Genomic DNA, 18,099 nt, shown 5'->3' with positions numbered 1-18,099 from the left:
TCAGTACCTGGCGCTCTAGGGCTGCCTTCCCACCCACACTGGCCAGGCCTGATGATCCGCACAGTGAAAGTACCTGTGGTCCTCCACATCACTTGTTGGGAGATGTAGAGGAACTCCAAAACCTTCCATTCTTTGGGGCTTGATTTACTCTATTTCACACATAGCAACCCACCTCCCCACGTCACAGACCTGAGGGCAAGTTAGGCTGTCCCTAACAATAATCACACCCTGAGGCATGCTCTGAACCAGGGGGCAAGGCAGGCCTGACCCATTGAAGGATTGGGCTCAGGCCCCCTGGCAAACATCAGCCGGTAGGGATTTTGTTCTGTTTTGATGTTTGAGACAGGGTCTCACACTGTAACCCAGGCTAGTCTGGAACTCATTGTATAGTCCAGGGTGGTCTTGAACTCATGACAGTTCTGCCTCAGTTTCCCAAGTGCTGGGATTACAGCCGCCATACCTGACTTCTAAGGACACTTTCTCTTGGAAGTCTTACCCTCTCCCAAGGTTGGCAACCAGCCAAGGCTTAGGTTGTCTGGGGATGTCAGTTTGTCCTTTTTCCAGCTGTCCTCAGGCAGGAGAAGGAGGCAGGGCTACTTCTTTTCAAGGAGCAGGGACTGTGAGGTCCCAGAACAGGTCTGGGCCCATCAAGTCCCCAAGGCCCATCTTATACAGGTTTCAGTATCTTATGCCTGTCTCAGATGAGGGCCAAGACAAGGCATACAATGCCGAGGGTCCTTGGGGAATTGAGTCTGGCCGCTGTGAAGTCGGACCCAGACAACAGGATGTCCTCCTAGCCTAAAGCTGCTGTGGCTTCTGCCCCTCCACCCTAGCAAGCTGGGATCAGAGCTAGAAGGCTAGACCTTCCCGATGCTTGGTAAGAGGCCAGGCTGCTAGAATATCTCCCAGAGTGCACCCGGTTCTCAGCTTCTGATAAATCCAGCCACAATGGGGGTGGGGCGGCAGTGCAGCCTGGTGCTCTTTGCTTCACCTCACAAGGACACAACAGATGGAGTTCTGGCCACTCTAAGCCCTTCGGGGAAAGGTTTACTACCCTAGGCTGTCTACCAACAGCTAACAGACCGGGCGAGTGGGGAACACAGTATGTCTGCCAGTTCCATCGCCAGCCGTGTGTTCAGACATGTGGTGTGGATGTGAGACCACTGGAAATATGATGGGGAATGCCATCAGATGACCTGAGAAAGGGGAGGCATTCACTGAGAAATCTACCAGAAGCCTCAGTAATGTGAGTGGGTGTGTGATAAGCCGTGCTTTGTCTCCCTAGGTAGCCCAGGTCCTGAGATGACAGGGATCTCCTAAAGATCTGGTGGAAGCCAGGCTTCCCACAGAGCCAGCCCTCCAGGAGGGTCAGCAGCAGTGGCCTTAGAGAAGGCAGGAAGTCCTGCTTCCACAACCTCCCTAGAGGGCTGGAGGCTTGCCCTCAGAGCAGGCAGTTACGATCGCCTTCTGTCAGTCCCTCGGAGGGCAGCGATCCACTCCGACATCTGGCTTCCACGGGTCATTATGGAAGGGTTGAAATCTTTACTGTAAAACGCGGACCCAGGGGGCTGGAGACACGGCTCAGCAGTCAGGAACACTAGCTACTGCCGCAGAGGACCTGGGTTCCAGACCCAGGACCCGTATTGTAGCTAGGTCTCATTTCTTAGTTTTGTTTGTCGAGACAGGATTTCTCTGTATAATCCTGGTTGTCCTAGAACTCAGAGATCCTGAACGCTGGGATTAAAGGCATGTGCCACCACCCTTAACCTATCTCGAGGTTTTCCTGCCTTCGTGGTGGTACAAAGATGGCGGCAGGTGGTAGGGTAACTTAAACCTAGAGGTCTGGGGCCAGCAGGGACCAGACTGAACAGGTTCAAAGACGAAACACTTTCCAAGAGCTGAATACCCACTTTAAAAGTGAACAAAAAAGTCTTTCAGTTGGCCATGGTGGCACATGCCTATAATCCAGTGTGTGGAATGCTGAGGCAGGAGGATCAGGGGTTCAAGCTCAGCCTCAGCTATCTGAAACCCTGCCTCAAAATTTAAAAGGACAAAAACTGGGTGTGGTAGTTCATGCTTTTAATCCCAATACTCAGAAGGCAGAGGCAGGTGATTCTGTGAGTTCAAGGCCAGGTCTATAAAGCACGTTCCAGGGCAGCCAGGGTTATACAGAGAAACCCTATCTTGAGAAACAAACAAACAAAAAACTTTTTTGAAAAGTCAAAAGGAAAAATCCTTAAGCTAACATGGCACAGTGAATGGCAGAATTCTAAGCAATGTGGATAATCTGGGTTTGTTTGTTTTTGTTTTCCTCGCATTTCGGAAGCCATTGAACCCGCTTGCTGCCCATGAGCCTAGACCTCATCACAGCCTAAACTCAAACCCCAGACAGAAAGAGGAACACAGTGTTGATGACTTTAAAAGTACCTGTGTGGGCTACCCAGCCCTGGCTGCACCGGAAGTCGGACCTCCTCCAGGCCACCTGGGCAATGATGTTGTGACCCTCTCTATAATCTAACCATGAGCCTACCAAGAGCTTTCACGCCAGTGACCCCAGTCCTCACACCTGTAGGCAGGGTGTAAGCTCTACTAACAAGATGAGTTAGTAACCAATGCAAGAGTCAGGGGCAGACCTGGACAGAGCCCAAGGGCATGCCTCCCAGACCACTGGCCCAGAGGCAGCCTGAGACCCGTCTCACAGACGCGGAACCAGAGCCCAAGGTAGAGCAGAGCTCTTCAGGCACTGTGTTCTCGGTGTGACTCTAACTCAGGCTTGTGACAGCTTAGCCATGGACACCAGAGTGCAGGCACGAGTGTTGTCCTTCTGTACTTCGCTTTTCCTGTCTCTCTGTTTCTCAAGACAGGACAGTCCTAGAGGGTTCCCTCTACAGACTCAGGTTGTGAAATGTCAAGAGCGGAGGGACCCTAGACAGGGCCAGCCACATAGCCCCGCCCTGTTACCAAGATGGAAGCAAGAGGTTCTGAAGCTTCGGGGAACAGTCCATGCCTAGGAAGCCAAAATGCAGTCCGAGGTGCCTAGCTTTTTGAGGGCCTACAGGGAGATGGAGCGGGAAGCTTCTCTCCAGCACACTTCAGGCCATAGAGGATAGGAGAGGAATCTTTATTGTACCGGCCTAAGGTCTCATGCTTCCTCATCTTCACAGGCTGTCGGGGTGGAGTGAGTGGGAGTGGATGAGGCCCAGCTAGTCCGCTCCACCCCTGCTCCTGTCCAGGTGCCCCAGAATTAGGTCAACAACGCCTGGCGTAGCATCTGCTTCTTCTGGGGTGTGAGGCGGGTGGGGAACTGGATGTCAAAGAAAATGTAGAGGTCCCCCTTCTTGGTAGGGTCCTCAGGCAGTGGCATACCCTCACCCGGCACCACCTTGAAGTACTTAGGGCTGAGAGAGGGAAGGATGAAAGAAAGGATCATAGGAGACTCAGAGTGTCCAGTGGGTCCGCACCCCACTCCCTCACAGGCCCGCAGGAATGGGCTGCTACTACAGCTTCCCAGTACGTGGACGGGTCTCACGGGCCCGGACAGGTGGGAGCAGAGACTGGCTTGTTCCAAACATCACACCCCAGGAATTGTGCGACACTCCCTAAGAAGCAGAGCCGACTCTGGGGGCCGAGTCAAACCCTCAGAGAGGGACCTTTCTAGGTCAAAGACTTGGGGGCCACTGCTGCACACTCTGAAGAGAAGTTTGGGGGACGGAAGCGAGGGAGCGACCGACACTGGGGTCCCCCGGCCTCTACGGGGCTTCCTTCACACATGTTAGAGAAAGGCGTTCCTTTTGTAGGGTGAGCACAGCCCACGGCTCAGCCAGAGAGGAGGGTGGATTTGAGGGAGACCCTTGTGTGGGGGCAGCCTGCGCAGCTCCCCCCTCCAAGTCTCAGCCCACCCTTTCTTGTGACTAGGCCGATGGACTCACTGGACGATGTCGTTGATGGGGATGTTGAGCAGACGGTCATCTAGGGTCTTCACCTCCACGGTGCAGCAGGTGAGAGCCTGAGGGAGGTTGGAACGAGAGGTGGGTGTGCAGAGCGTCACCACAGCCGTTCTGTTTAGAAAGCATTCGGGAAGCCTACTCGGGTCCCAACCCTGAGCTGGACACCAGGGAGGCAAAAGGCTGTTCAGGAGCTACTCGTGAGTGAGCTGTGGCCTGCCTTCTAGTCTGAAGCGTGGCGGGCAGGTCAGATTGGCGATGCAGAGTGTAAGGCCCCGTGGGAGGAAGGCCACAGAGCCGCTGAAGAGCCTCCGGAGTGGGGTGGGCGGGTATGAAAGTGCCCCAGCCAGGCGGGTGCGCTCACCCTGAGGCCTGCAGTGCAAATAACGTGTCAACGGCAGTACCTTGACGAGTACCAGCTGGGTAAGTCGAGACCGTGGGGACAGCGGCAGGATCAGGACACGGTGTGGGAGATGAGGAGGCGGGCGAGAAGGAACTGTTACACAGATCCACCCCACGCCAAGGAGGGAGACCCGTGTGCCGGGAGTTCCTGTGACTTTCAGAAGAAGCCTAAGCTGCTGCAAGGGGGGTTCAGTCTGGGTCCCCATGCCTTCCTCTGCCGGTGCCCTTGCCCACTCACCTTGCCCAAAGGAATGGGGTACACGAAGAAGAGGTTGTCGAGCTCTCTGCGGAAGCGAGGGTGCAGCTTCTCCTTTACGATGAAGATGATATCAGCGGGGATAATGTTGGGGCCCTGGGCAGGGAAACCAAGGGGTACAGGGTTTTTATTGCTTTTATGACTTAGCCGAGTTTCTGCCTCTCCTTGCCTCCTGTGCAGTGGGGAGTTACACCCAGTTTTCTAGAGGGGGCGTTCAGTGTGGTCTAGGGCCACTCCCTAGATAGAGAAGCCAACCTGGAGCACCCACTCCCCAGAGCACTTCTCTGCTGAGGAGCACACCCAAAGTAAACCTCCTCAGTGATACGGGGGAGGGACTTCCCTGTGTGACAGCTGGACACTGAGCTGGGGCCGGACAACTCCCTGCCTGACAGTAACTCAGCAATGATTTTTCCGCTTCCGGGAGGCACCCCGACACCAACCTCTCTTCTGGCCACTGCAGACAGAAAGTGAGGCCAGCTGCAGCTCCCAGTGTGAGAATCAGCCTGACGGCCAGGATAAAGGGAGGCCCAGAGTCTGGGCTCTGGGGAGACCCTGGGCCATGTGGGGAGGTTGGGAAATGCTGCCCAGAGCGGGGGATGTTGGCACTGGGTATCTGTTTGCCTTCGTGAGTGCTTAGGACAGGGTCTCTCTCTGGTAACCCATAATAGTCTGGGATTCACTACGTCACCCAAGTTGACATAATCACCAAGTCAAGGCTGAATTTGAACTCCGAGGCTCAAGTGATCCCCCTGCCTCAGCCTCCTGAGTAGCTTTGACTCCCAGTGAACCAAGTTGAAGGGTGATTGTTGGAAGCAGGTATTTTACAGGTGAGAAAGAGGGTGGGTATGGCCAAGGGAATTCGTCCCTCTCGGCTCTGAGCTCTCTATCCCTCCACTTCATCTCAGCACGTAAGGACTCAGCATCCCTAGCACAATAATTTGATGGTTTCCACAATTAAGTGGTTTTTTTTTTGTTTTTCGAAAAAAAAAAAAAAAAAAAAAAAAAAAAAAAAAAAAAAAAAAAAAAAAATAAAGAGGTGGTTGGCCAGGGAATTCGTCTCTCTCGGCTCTGAGCTCTATCCCTCCACTTCATCTCAGCACATAAGGACTCAGCTCGCCTAGCAGCATAATTGATGGTTCCACCAATTAAGTGTTTTAATTTCAAATCATTATGAATGAAATGCTTCTGAGCGGCCTCTCTCCTTGTACTTTCTTGAGGATTACTACCCAAGAACACTGGAGGGGAGTGTGTGTGTGTGTGTGTGTGTGTGTGTGTGTGTGTGTGTGTATGTATACTCATGTATGTGCTGGGGGACCAGAAGCTCACACTGGGTGTCTTCCTCAGCTGCTGTCCATCGTGTTTTCTGACCCTATGTCCTGACCCTGGCGCACACCAGTTCAGCTAGACTGGCTGGCCAGTCAACCCTGAGGAGACTCCGTCTCTCTTCCTGGCCAGCACTGGGGCTACAGCAGTGTCTGCCCCTACCACTGGTGCTGAGGATCAAGTCCAGGTCTCCGTTCTTGAGTGGTAGAAACCACCTCCCCACGCCCTTCTTTTAGTTTTTTGAGGGTTTTTTTGTTTTGGTTTTTTGTTTTGTTTGGTTTGGTTTTGGTTTTTTGAGACAGGGTTTCTCTGTGTAGTCCTGGATGTCCTGGATCTTGCTCTGTAGACCAGGCTGGCCTCAAACTCACAGAGATCCACCCGTCTCTGCCTCCTGGGTGCTGGAATTAAAGACGTGTGCCACCACCGCTGGTGCTTTTTGTGTCCTTATCTTGAGTAGGTCCATCTGGGGGCCTCAGTTTTCCCACTGTGTAAAATGGTCATTATCCCAAGCTGCATTCACAGAAGCATTTCGAGGCTCTGTCCTTGGGATGGGACTCTAGAGACCATCTCACTCTACTAGGACAGAGTTTGTAGGTGTTGTATGATATTTTGTGTGTGCTCTGACAAGTAAAGCTTGCCTGGAGATCAGAGAAGCAGAGCAAGATTCACTAGGAACTTCTTACTTCTACGGAATCTCAGACCGAATTGAGGCGAGATCCTGTCTCCTTTATATACCTATCTCCACCTCCCTAGTGCTGGGATTAAAGACATGAGCCTCCCAAGTGCTGGGATCAAAGGTGTGAAATCCCGATCAAAGGTGTGAGCCACCACCACCGGCTCTGTTTCTCTTTTAGATTGCTTCAATCTCATGTAGCCCAGGGTGGCCTTGAACTCCTCATCTTCCTGCTTCCTCCTCCCAAGTGCTGGGATCAAAGGTGTGTGCCACCACTGCCTGACCTCTGTGGTTAGCTAGTGGCTAGCTTGGCCCTCTGATCTTCAGGCAAGCGTTATTTATTAAAGCACAAAATATCACACAACATGTAGAGACAGGAAAACCATGGTCTTCTTCCCTCTCAGCCCTCCCACCTAGAACCTAAAGACTGACCTGGGCCAGCGTCTCTCCCTCACCTGGTCCCCTTCTTTTTCAAAGGTGATACGTGTGCCCTGCCTCCACCCAGGCCTCACGTCGATTGTCAGGATCTTGTCTTTGATGGTGGAGGAATACTTGTCATCGTTTAGCACCTACAGCAGTAGGGATGAGGAGTCGGCTCGGGGTAGGCTCTGTGGAGTCCGCGCTCGCATAGCACCCGTAGCAGTGGGGACAGACTGCCACAGCCGTTCCCACTGCCACTGGATCTGAGAGCTTATGGCTCTTGAAGACAAGGCATGTCCTCCGACTGTGGCCTGAGGCACCAGTCACGAACAGGAACACAGTGAAAGGTGCCTCTCTCCAAATCCCAGAAGTCTGAACTAATCGCAAAGTCCTCCCTCCCCTCCCCCAGGCTCCACGGCCCTCACTGTCTAGACCGTTAGAGACCCAGATTTCAGTTTCTAGGAAGTTATTGGTTTCTATGAAGAAAAGAGGAGGCCAGTCACAAGAGTGCAGCAGACCTCTCAGAAGGCAAGATATTGAACCTCACACAAAGCATCCCCCCATCATGTCCCCAATCCCATGAGCCCACAGTGCTGCCTTTGGAAAGCATGGTCGCAATGGGCATCTCCCCCAGACAAAGGGGAGGAAGAGGGCTGGACCACAGGTCAGGGTCAGGCCAAAGACTGAATGCTGCAACAGCTACTTACAAGGGTTTTCCCTAAGCCGTCACCTTAGAGACTGTACCAGCCCACCAACAGTCCTGCCCTGTGGCCATGCACACTCTCCTCAGGATGTGGTCTGAAATGGAATGGTGACTCCACCCATATCTACTCCTCTGGACTGAAAAGGGAAGGATCCTGTCCCCCTTAGATGGCTGCAGAGGTGACTTCAGTACCAGAAAGAAGGGTGAATCGCCTCTGTTACTCATTTCAAATTTCAGATTCTAGAATTCTAAAATCTAAAATTGCTGAGTCTCTTGGTCTGCGATCCGATGGTTCCATCAGAAAGGATCGCAAAGTTTCCTGGTGGGGCGGGGAGGTGACAGGGAGGTTTATAGGCTAGGTGCCTGCGAAGAGGAGCGAGCTCAAGAGGCCCAAGAATAAGTCCTCCAGGGACAAATAGAGGTCTCGTTCGATTCTTGTCTCTGGAGGAAGCAAGCATCAGGATCACAGGCCACACACACACACACTTTCCTATCCCTGTATTCCCTTGAACCTCTTCAGTGCCCCAGGAATAGGGCTCAGCGCATCATATTCCCACCCCTCAGTGCCACACCAAGTGCTTTGTTTCGTTTCATTTTGGTTTTAGCCTTGAACTCAAGGCAAACCTCCTGCCCCAGTCTCTTGCATGCTGGGATGACAGGTATGAGCCACCACACTTGGCTTCAAGAAGCTACCCTTAGCTACAGACCAGTGAGCATCAGGCTTGCTGGGCCCCAGTGTTCCCTGGGACTCTGACAGAGCAAGGTGCTGCTGGCATTGCTCTAAGTGGGAGATCCTGGTGGTGCAGAGAAGGTCCCATTCAGGCAGACTGGGTCAGAACTGCCTGTCCACTCCACCCTTCCCCAGGCCCTACCGGCCCCTCTCTGTTCACTCCCATGACGGCTCTAGACAAGCCAGACCCAAGCTGTCTGGAGTTACTAGCTGATAGGAAGAAGGACTTGGTGGTCCATGGCGACTGTGAGTGGTCTCCGGCATGCCTCAAGCTCCTTCCCTCAACCGCGCCTACCCTGCCTGCCCTCCGTCCAAAAGCCTGCCTGATGCCCTTGCCTTTAGCCCGATGACAGTGAGAGAGAGATACCCTTCCCAATCTGCTTGGAGAACTGTAATCCTTTAGAACTCAGTTTTTCAGTCTCTTTTCAGGGTAAGGGGTAACGCTTGCTCTGCCTATACCATTTAGATGAGCAACAGCTAAACCTTGGGAGAGTGTAGCTGGAGGCTTCTGCGTCCTGCGTGGTTTGCTGGTGGGACAGAAACTTCTGTTTACAGGAGTGTCCGCTGTGAATCGGGCTCTGCAAAATGCTCTTGGCTCCACAGCTAGTGAGCGATGAAAATGGGACCTATACCACAGGACCGCTTGGCCACAGAACCTGTGGCCTTGGTCACTATGATATGTTGCTAGATGTGGGGCCCTTTGTAGACTGTAGAGTGACTGTGTGCACTCTGTAGTCAGAGCTGGCTGTTACGTACCCTGTCCCTCATGGTTAATGTCACAGAATGAATGCGTCAAGCTAGATGGCAAAACGATCGTCAACAGTAGGGAATGTGCAGTGGCTGGGGTTATGATGCCTGGGAGCCAGGGCATGGCTGTCAACTAAAGGCACTTGTCACCAGTGCCCGAGGAGGAAGAAGAAGACAACTGACGCCTGAGGGTGGTCCTCTGATTTACAGCACTGTAAATACATGTAGTAAAAGTTCGCTTTTAAATAGGACCAAATTGGTTGGAGAGATGGCTCAGAGGTTAAGAGCACTGACTGCTCTTCAGAGTTCTGTTCAATTCCCAGCAATCACATGGTGGCTCACAACCATCTGTAATGGGATCTGGTGCCCTCTTCTGGCATGTAGTCACATATGCTGTATACATAATAAATAAATCTTTAAATAAATAAATAAATAGGACCAAGGAGGTAGTTCCACGATAAAGTCTTTGCCTAGGGCAGTGGCTCTCAACCTTCCTAATGCTGCCACCCTTTGATACAGTTCTTCAGCTTGTGGTGACCCAGAACCATTAAATTATTTTCGTTGTTACTTTGTAGCTCCAACTTTGCTACTGTTATGAATTGTAATGAAAATATTTTTAGAGATAGAGGTTTGTCAAAAGGGTCACGACCCACAGGTTGAGAACCAGTGCCCCGACTATACACGGCCCTGATCTCAATCCTCAGCACCACAGAATATTTTTAAACTCAGAGAAGAGTTCCAGAAGGACATGAAGGATGTTAACAGTGAGCAGCTGCATCAAGGAGAGGGAAGGACATGGAGGGTTAGAATATTTCCAGTAAGTTCCGTTTGGATTTTGGTGTGGTGGTTTACATGTGTGATCCCAGCAGTTGGGAGACTGGAGAATTTGAGGTCAGCCTGGGCTACAGAGAGAGATCCTGCCTCAGATAAATAAATAAACAATCCTTTTTCCTTCCCTGTACTGTGTTTATTTCTCAAAGAGACAAAACCAGGCTGGATGTGGTGAGTCACACCTGTAATCCTAGCACTCAGGTGGCTAAACCAGGATTGCCATGGATTCAAGCAAGGCCAGCTAGACTACAAAATGAATCTGGAGCTACCTGCACTATAGACCCAGCTCAGACCCAGGAGACAGTAGAGATGGCTCAGTAATTAAGAGCACTGTTGCTCTAGCAGAGAATCCAGATTCAGTCCCACATGGTGACTTAGAGCCACCCCTAATTCCAGTTCCAGGGGATAGAATGCCTTATTCTGACCTCCTTGGGCACCAAGCACACATGTGTGCACATTCCTATAGGCAAAACTGTCACACATAAAATAAACAAATCTAAAATTAAAAAAAAAAAAAAAAGCAAATTGGGCGTGGTGGCACGTGCCTATAATCCCAGCACTTGGGAGGCAGGAGATCAGGAGTTTAATGTCACCCTTGGCTAAACATCGACTCCAAGGCTGGCCTGGGATACATGTTTCAGTAATAATAATAACAACAACAACAATAATAATAATGCAAACAAAATAAAGAAAAAGCAACTAACATAACCACCAAGAAAGGTATTTTCTTGCAGCTGTGTCCTTTCCCAGTGAGGCAAGGGGTAGGGTGGAATTCTTACCACTGAAGGGGTTGTCTCCCCCAAAAAACTCGTTGAACACTTTTTCAGGGTTGCCATGGAAGACATAGCCCGTTGTCCATGGAGTCTGGGATCCAAATTCCAGAGGGATCCCGCCCTTCAGGCCTTCCTCGCCAAACTTGTCGTAGATGCCTCTCTTCACAGCTGTGGACACATGTGACCTTGAGGAGGGATCCAGGGCATGTGTGACTGGAGCAGCTGGGAGATATTGGGAGGGCTGGGGAAGGTGATGGGCAAGGGACAGCCTTATCTCCTGCAGCTGCTGCCTGCGAGTGTCTGGAAGTTAGAGCATCAGTGTCGCTCTGTGTGGGTTTAGAGTCGTTCATTCACCCTATAAAGTCTGTAGGGTGGCCAGACAGCCCAGGAAAGTAATGAGAAAATTTTGCCTGGATTGGGTCTTGGGGAAGAGCTGGGAGACTGAGGGTCAGGTACATACCCAGGTTTGGCCTAGCTCAGTCTTGGGAGGGAGACTAGAATTCTAAAACCTTAAAATTTTAGAATCTAAGAATTCTGAACTTGCAAATTTTAGAGTCCTGAAAAGTCAGGGCTTGAGAAGTCATAGTCTAGCTGTCGTGAATGGTAGCCACGCTCACAGTCCCCAAGCCAGCCCCTAGGGAAGCCGGCCGGGCCCCCAAGACCAGTCCCTAGAGAAGCCGGCCGGGCCCCCAAGACCAGTCCCTAGGGAAGCCGGCCGGGCCCCCAAGACCAGCCCCTAGAGAAGCCGGCTGTTCTTCGCTGTGTGGTGAGTCACTCTCACGCCACACAACTGATATCCAAAGAGAGATTTCCTAAGGGCTCTAAGCCTCTCTGAGGCTTTCTGCTCTCACTGTCCCTGGAGGCCCCTGGGCAGGAAAAATGAGAAGGCCTGCTCCTCCTCAGCCCTCTGCCCGGCAGCCAGCAATACTCCTCAGAACCTCACGGGGGCTCCTCTCTGCGGGCTGGAGGCAGGGGCATGCTTCCGAACTGCCTCAGCTGGGTGAGCCATCAGCCCCTCCCCTGACGGCCTAGTTTGCTCTCAGTTTGTCCAGATACTGGGCAGGGAGGACGGTTGCGTACTCTCTACTGTTCTCTGCAGAAAACCTGACAGCCTAGACACCCGAGGAATGGTCCTAATGGAGGGTGGGTGACAGACAGCCCCGCCATCACTCACGGTCGCTCAGTACATCGTAAGCTTCTGCTATCTGCTTGAACGTCTCCGGTGCAGACGGCTCGTTTGACTTCAACGGGTGGTTCTTCAGGGCGAGTTTCCGGTACCTAGAGGAGGGAGGAAAGGCCAGCCCTTGCCTCCGACCTGCTTCTGAGGGCCGGAGCCTGGCTCAGGGTGGACTTTTGCTAACTAGCTTTGATGTGAGCCATGGAGAGGGGCACAGACGTCAGCAGCTGTGAGGTGTGCTGCTCGGATCTCTTGGAAGAGAACTTGGGGTCGAGAGCACAATCGGCCAGCAGCCCTGACAGCGGCTGCCTAGACATCTGTTCTAAAGCTGCTTGTCCCCTTAGCTCCCACGGCCGAGACCTAAGGCAGCGGAGACTTTGTGATGGCCCACCCGTGAGACACGGGACGGCCCCACACTAGCTTTTTGTCACTGTGACAGAGCACTGGAGAAAAGGGACTTAAAAAGAGGAAACACTTATTTTGGCTCGGTTTTCACCCATGGTCGGCGGGCACTGCTGCTTCCTGGCTGAGCATCAGGGCAGGAGCAAAGCTGCTCCCCTCCATGACAGCCAGGAAGGAGAGCCAGAAGAGAAGCGGTGGGGGGAGGAGAGAAAAGGGGGGGGGCAGAGGAAATGGGGATGGGAGAGGGGAGGGAAAGAGAGAAACAGGAGGGAGAGGGAAGGGAAGAGGAACAGAGAGCGGGAGTCTGGGAACAAGACATCAAAGGCTGACCTCCAGAGAGCCGCCTCTTCTTGTGAGAGCCTATTCCAATATGAAGGGATTAATCCGTTAGTTAATTAATTAATGATGAAGTTTATACCATCGCAAGCCAGTTGTTTCCCAGAAGCACAACCTGCTAGGAGCCAAGCCTTTTTCACATAGGAGTCTTTAAAGGGGTGGACTCTGCTTGTTCAAACCACAATGGCCTCTATCGACCTGGAAGATTCCTCCACAGGCCACACTTAGCTCCTCCTACCTAGCACCGCCTTCTCTTTCTTTTCACTCAAGTCTGCAGTCTCTCTCTGCTTGTTCCCGGAATAGGTTCCTGCCACACACTATTGACATTTCATTCTACCTTGGTGTCTACTTCACAGAGGACCAGGACCAACACAGGCTTCTCAGGTGGATGATAAGCCCTCAGGTCCCATCAAGCCCTGGCACTCTCTTCCACCTCTGTGCTGACTCGTGCCCCACTTACTCTCTGCCATCCCACCACTCAGTCCCGGGACGCCTGCAACCTAGCATCCAGAGATGGGGTAGATGGCCTGTGGAGAGTTGAGTTTAGCAAAGGGATCGTTCACCAGGACGCAGGAAGGAGATCATCCATCACAAAGACATCCTGGGGTATGCTGACCATCCATACTTCTAGGCGTGACAGCAGGGAACTGGACTGAATCTTGAAGGCTGTGGACTTGGCCTGGCAGGAGCCAAGGATTTCAGAGATGTGAGCAGCCTGGGGAGAGCCCGTAGGAAGGGAGCGGTGATGTAAGGACCCCTCTCCTCCTCTAACCTCTTGCTTCGCTCCCCTTCAGAAGGAGGTGCGGGGAGGCGTGTGGGCAAGGAAGCCTGCCCCTGCAGGGCATGGCAGGGAGGGCAGAAAGAAACCCTCGAGCCCAGATGCCCAAGTCCCTCAGCCCCAGTTTGACCCCACACAGCCCCTGTGGGGTCTGATCGGGGCTCCTGTCCCTGCCCAGCCCTCGCACACAGACGGCTGGAGTTCCGCAGCATCTCTCCTCATTTCACGGTCTGCAGGGGGAGCTCATCTCTCACACAACCCATCTCCTACCAGCCGGCTTCCCTGAGCTGCAGACACTTGGGTGCCACTGCATGGCACTGTCTTCTCCCAGATAATGCAAGCATGCCAGATGCACAGCCCAAACAGGACCCTCACTTCTCCCCAGGTGCCACATCTGGAAATCTAAGCATAATCTTGGACTCCTGTCCCATTAGTCACCGAATCTCATCAGTTTCTCTTCTTAAACGCTCTGCCCTGCCTCTCCTTCCTGCAGCTGGGGCAGAACCATGTCTCCCTGTAACCACAAGAACCCTCTCCAGTTCCACCCTATCTATCACACGCTGCAAATGGGTTTCTCCTTCTATCCCTTTCCCCGACTTCCTCCTTCCTTCCTTTTCTTCTTCCCTCCTTCCTCTCTCCTCTTCTCTCTCTTTTCTCTCTCCTAAAATACTAAAATCTCTAAATCACTAAAATCTCCTAAAATCACTCTCCTAGTGAATCTCTTCACTTCCCTGTTGCCCTCAGCAGACAATCCTGACGCCTCGAGCTAAGATTCAGGCCCCTACTTTCTCTCTGTAATAACATCTCTTTGCTCATCAGCTGTGTTGAATGGGAGAGAAAGGATGAAGTCATGGTTCAACATGTATGGCATGATGCCAGGTGTGGTGGTACATGCCTGCAAGGCAGAGGCAGGCAGATCTCTGTGAGCCTGAGGCCAGTCTGTTCTTCATAGCGAGCTCCAGGCTAGCCAGGGCTACATAGACCCTGACTCAAAAACAAACAAATAGCAGGGCAATGGTGGTGCACTCCTTTAATCCCAGCGCTCGGGAGGCAGAGGCAGGCGGATCTCTGTGAGTCCGAGGCCAGCCTGATCTACAGAGTTTCAGGATCGCCAAGGCTACACAGAAAAGCCCTGTCTTGAAAAACAAACAAACGAATGGTGTGTGTGTGTGTGTGTGTGTGTGTGTGTGTGTGTGTGTGTGTGTGTGTGTGTGTGTGTGTGTGTAGCAAAGTCATCATGAAACAGGGTATTCGTTACATGGATATATGCTAATAAAAGAGCAAATGAGTGATCCTGAAGAACTTGATAACTCGATGATCAGTAATCAGCATGGAGACTTCCTTTATTATAAAGGCTCAGGATTTCGCGAGTGTGTGTATGCATGCCTGTGTATAACTTTAGTTTCCCACTTTTTTTTTCTTTTGAGACAGAGTCTCTCACTGTCCTGGGGCTCACAAATTCTACTACAGCCGCTGGTCCTCAAGTGCCAGGGACCTGCCTGTCTCATGACACAGTGTAGCGTACACAAGGCTCAAGCCTTGAAAGCTGTTACAGTGGAAGGGTCTGGGCTGTCATTAGAACATGCAATCCTTGTCATCTCTCTTTCCTCACATGCTTCCGTCTGCCCGTGATTCCGTCTGCCCGTGATTCCTGGGCATTTGCACATACATTGTCTCATCTGACCCTACTTTAATACTGAAACCACTCCTGCCCTTTAAAAAAAAAAAACGGGTGTTCTGTGTATGTGTGTGGCTGTGCAGGTAGACATGTGTGTGGAGGCCAGAGGACGACCTCTCCTGTTGGTTCACTGTCCACCTCAGTTATTAACACAGTCTCTCGCTGACCTGGGACTCTCCAGGCTGACTGTCCAGGAAGCCGCAGAAAGCCCAGAGCGGGGTTACAAGCGAAACACAGCTTCTTCCATGTGGTTCTGGGGATCCATGCAGGTCCTCCTGCTCATTCAGCAAACACTTTACCAACTGGACTGTCTCCCTGTCTCCTCCTCCTTTTTTTTTTTTTTTTTTTTTTAAGATTAGAAGCTCAGACTCAGGAAGGTTGATTGGCCTGAGTGTGCCGTAGTTAGTGTCTCAGGCTTCTAGTGCTGTGATGAAATACCATGACCTGAAGCAGCTTGGGAAGAGAGGGTTTGTTGTATCTTACTCTTCTACAATCAAATAAAATCTTCCATCATCAAAGGAAGTCAGAGCAGGAACTCAAGAGGGACCCTGGAGGCAGGAGCTGATGAAGAGGCCATGGAGGGGTGCTGCTTACTGGCTTGCTCTTCATGGCTTGCTCAGCCTGCTTTCTTAGAGCACCCAGGGCCACCAACCCAGGAGTGGCACCACCCAAAATGGGCTGGGCCTTCCCATATCAATCACTAATTAAGAAAATGCACCTTGGCGGGGACATTTTCTCAATTGAGAATCCCTCTTCCCAAATGACTCTAGCTTGTGTTAAGTTGACATAAAACTAACCAGTGCAGTTGGTCTTCCAGTAACTAAGCTGTGCTTATCTGTTTGCCACGGTAACCTTTCCTCTCATGAGTCCCACTGGCTGCCTGCTTTCTCTCCTGGCAACCTTCCACTTGATAAATCACCAGCCAGTGAAAGCCCTGAGCATGGGTGATGTCATCCACTGTATCGAATTGTTCTCAATTGTTTACTGAGTTTATCTTCTTTCTCTATCCCCACTGGACACTCCAGTCCACACAAGACCCTGGCCCACGCAAGCAGGGATGGTGTCCGATTTCTGATTCCATTTGTCTCATACAAGCTCCTGGGATGACAACGGCATTTACCTCTCAGGGTCACTTGAGGATTAAGTAAAAACAGTGGTAGGAAGCTCTCAGAACAGCACCTCCTTGTTCAACACACGCAGCGAGTGTACCCCAAACCTTGAGTTGCCTCGGGTGCTTCCTTTTTATTTCATACCTTTGATGACACAATCAGCTGTCAAATTCAGCCTCTCCTCTCCCCCTCCAGCCCACCACAGAGCCTGAATCCTCCTTCAAGGCTTGTCTTTTGGCCTAACTGTCGGGATAGCCTCCCAAGGAACTGCCCGACTCTCAACACAGCACCGGGTACTTCTTTTATAACAATCCATGCTCCGTGACAATGGCCTGCACTGTGCACAACCCAAGAGACTCAGGCTCCATAAATTCTTGCCCAAAACTTTTTTCAAAGAAAAAAATTTAAAAGATCACATTTTTTTTTTCAGCTATACAGCCTGATTTCTGTCCTAGATGCCCCCCCCATCACACTTACTCAGCCCTTTTCTTTTTTGAACAGAGCCTTGCTGTGGAGCCCACACGGCCCAGGCTGACCACGAACTATTTGGGGATTATGGGCAGGTACCATCACACTCCTATCTAGACTGTTACAAAGTCCCTGAGACTTGACAGAGGAATTCAGAGATGAGTATCAGCCAGTGACAAGAACCCATATGATGACCAGAATGGAAACTGTAACCTCCACTTGTCCAGGTCATGTCTGGCTCACGGTCCTAGGATCTCCATGAGACTCAGGGTAAGGTCTGAATTATCCTTTGTCCGCCTTTCATAGCTAGAAATTCAGACATGTCCCAAAAGGAGATAAGGGGCAGGGGGATTGGGCATGGGAGCCCGCTGGGGCACTGAGGGTGTGTCTGCATTTCCGGTCTGTGCCCCGACCAGCCCAGAGCCAGGACAAGGTACGCAAGAGGAAAGAGGTGCCCCTTTCCTGCCCTAAACTGCACAGGGAAGCAGTTTGGCGGGCATCAGGGTGGGGCTGCCTCAGCAGGAGCCAGGCTCCGATTCCACCCACTTACGCCTTCTTGATCTGGGCATCCTCTGAGTTTCGAGTGACCTGGAGCACAGCATAGTAATCCAGCCCCATGGCTGGTAGCCGTGGATCAGTTTTTCCTCAGACTTCAACCTCTGTTAGTCTGCATTCTGTGGTTGCCAGGAGCAACCTCAAGGGGCACTCTGGGAATTGTAGTCTTTCTGTCTTAAACAAATGGCTCTGGTGTGCCCACAGCTGGTTCTGTGACCCCGATTAAGGCCACACAGCCCAGAAACAGGAGTCCTTGAGCATTTTTATTAATTTATTTATTTTAGTTCAGCAACTACCTTGAATTTAAAATTTTCAGAACAAAGCCAGGTGTAGGGTGCAATGCCCTTAATCCCAGCACTCAACAGAGGAATTGGATCTCTGTGAACTGGAGGCTAGCCTGTACTACATAGTGAATTCATTGTGAGCCTGAAGTCATTCAGAGATTCACCAGTCTGACTCAAGTTTTAGTTTTAGTAAATTAGAGGCTTTTTATTAAAAAGAGACTGGCCAAGACCAAACCAGAGAATTCTCTAAGTAAGGTCCTAGCTATAGTTAGCCAAAGGATTATAAAGGCAAACACCACAAAGTTGCTGTCTTGGAACTCGCTCTGTCAACCAGGCTGGGCTCGAACTCATGGAGATCTGCCTGCCACACTGCCCAGCTAGGGCTTGATTTTGTAACAGGCATCCAGCAGGTGACTCAGCCACCCAAGCAAGTGCTTCATACAAAAGCAGAACTTCGCTTATTGAATTTTGTGACTCATTACCTTGTAGAACAGCTGAGGCAGTGAAATA

The 18,099-nt window shown here is 51.5% G+C and overlaps 1 protein-coding gene across 1 annotated transcript; it reads right to left on the bottom strand.

The window, feature by feature from the left end:
• Nucleotides 1–3,104: 3,104 nt before the first annotated feature.
• Nucleotides 3,105–17,425, bottom strand: Dnajb13 (DnaJ heat shock protein family (Hsp40) member B13). The gene is made up of 9 exons (XM_037206241.1): nucleotides 17,301–17,425; nucleotides 11,977–12,080; nucleotides 10,809–10,970; nucleotides 7,444–7,494; nucleotides 7,271–7,329; nucleotides 7,054–7,167; nucleotides 4,585–4,698; nucleotides 3,930–4,006; nucleotides 3,105–3,398 (listed from the first exon to the last, which is right to left on the bottom strand). The coding sequence occupies exons 1-9, from the start codon at nucleotides 17,366–17,368 to the stop codon at nucleotides 3,245–3,247; spliced, it is 903 nt and encodes a 300-aa protein (XP_037062136.1). The 5' UTR covers nucleotides 17,369–17,425; the 3' UTR covers nucleotides 3,105–3,244.
• Between the last annotated feature and the right edge of the window lie 674 nt (nucleotides 17,426–18,099).

Source organism: Peromyscus leucopus, chromosome 1, assembly GCF_004664715.2.
Source record: "Peromyscus leucopus breed LL Stock chromosome 1, UCI_PerLeu_2.1, whole genome shotgun sequence".
NCBI classification, from domain to species: domain Eukaryota; kingdom Metazoa; phylum Chordata; class Mammalia; order Rodentia; family Cricetidae; genus Peromyscus; species Peromyscus leucopus.
The sequence above is the reverse complement of the archived record's forward strand: the minus strand, read 5'-3'. Positions and strand labels throughout refer to the sequence as shown.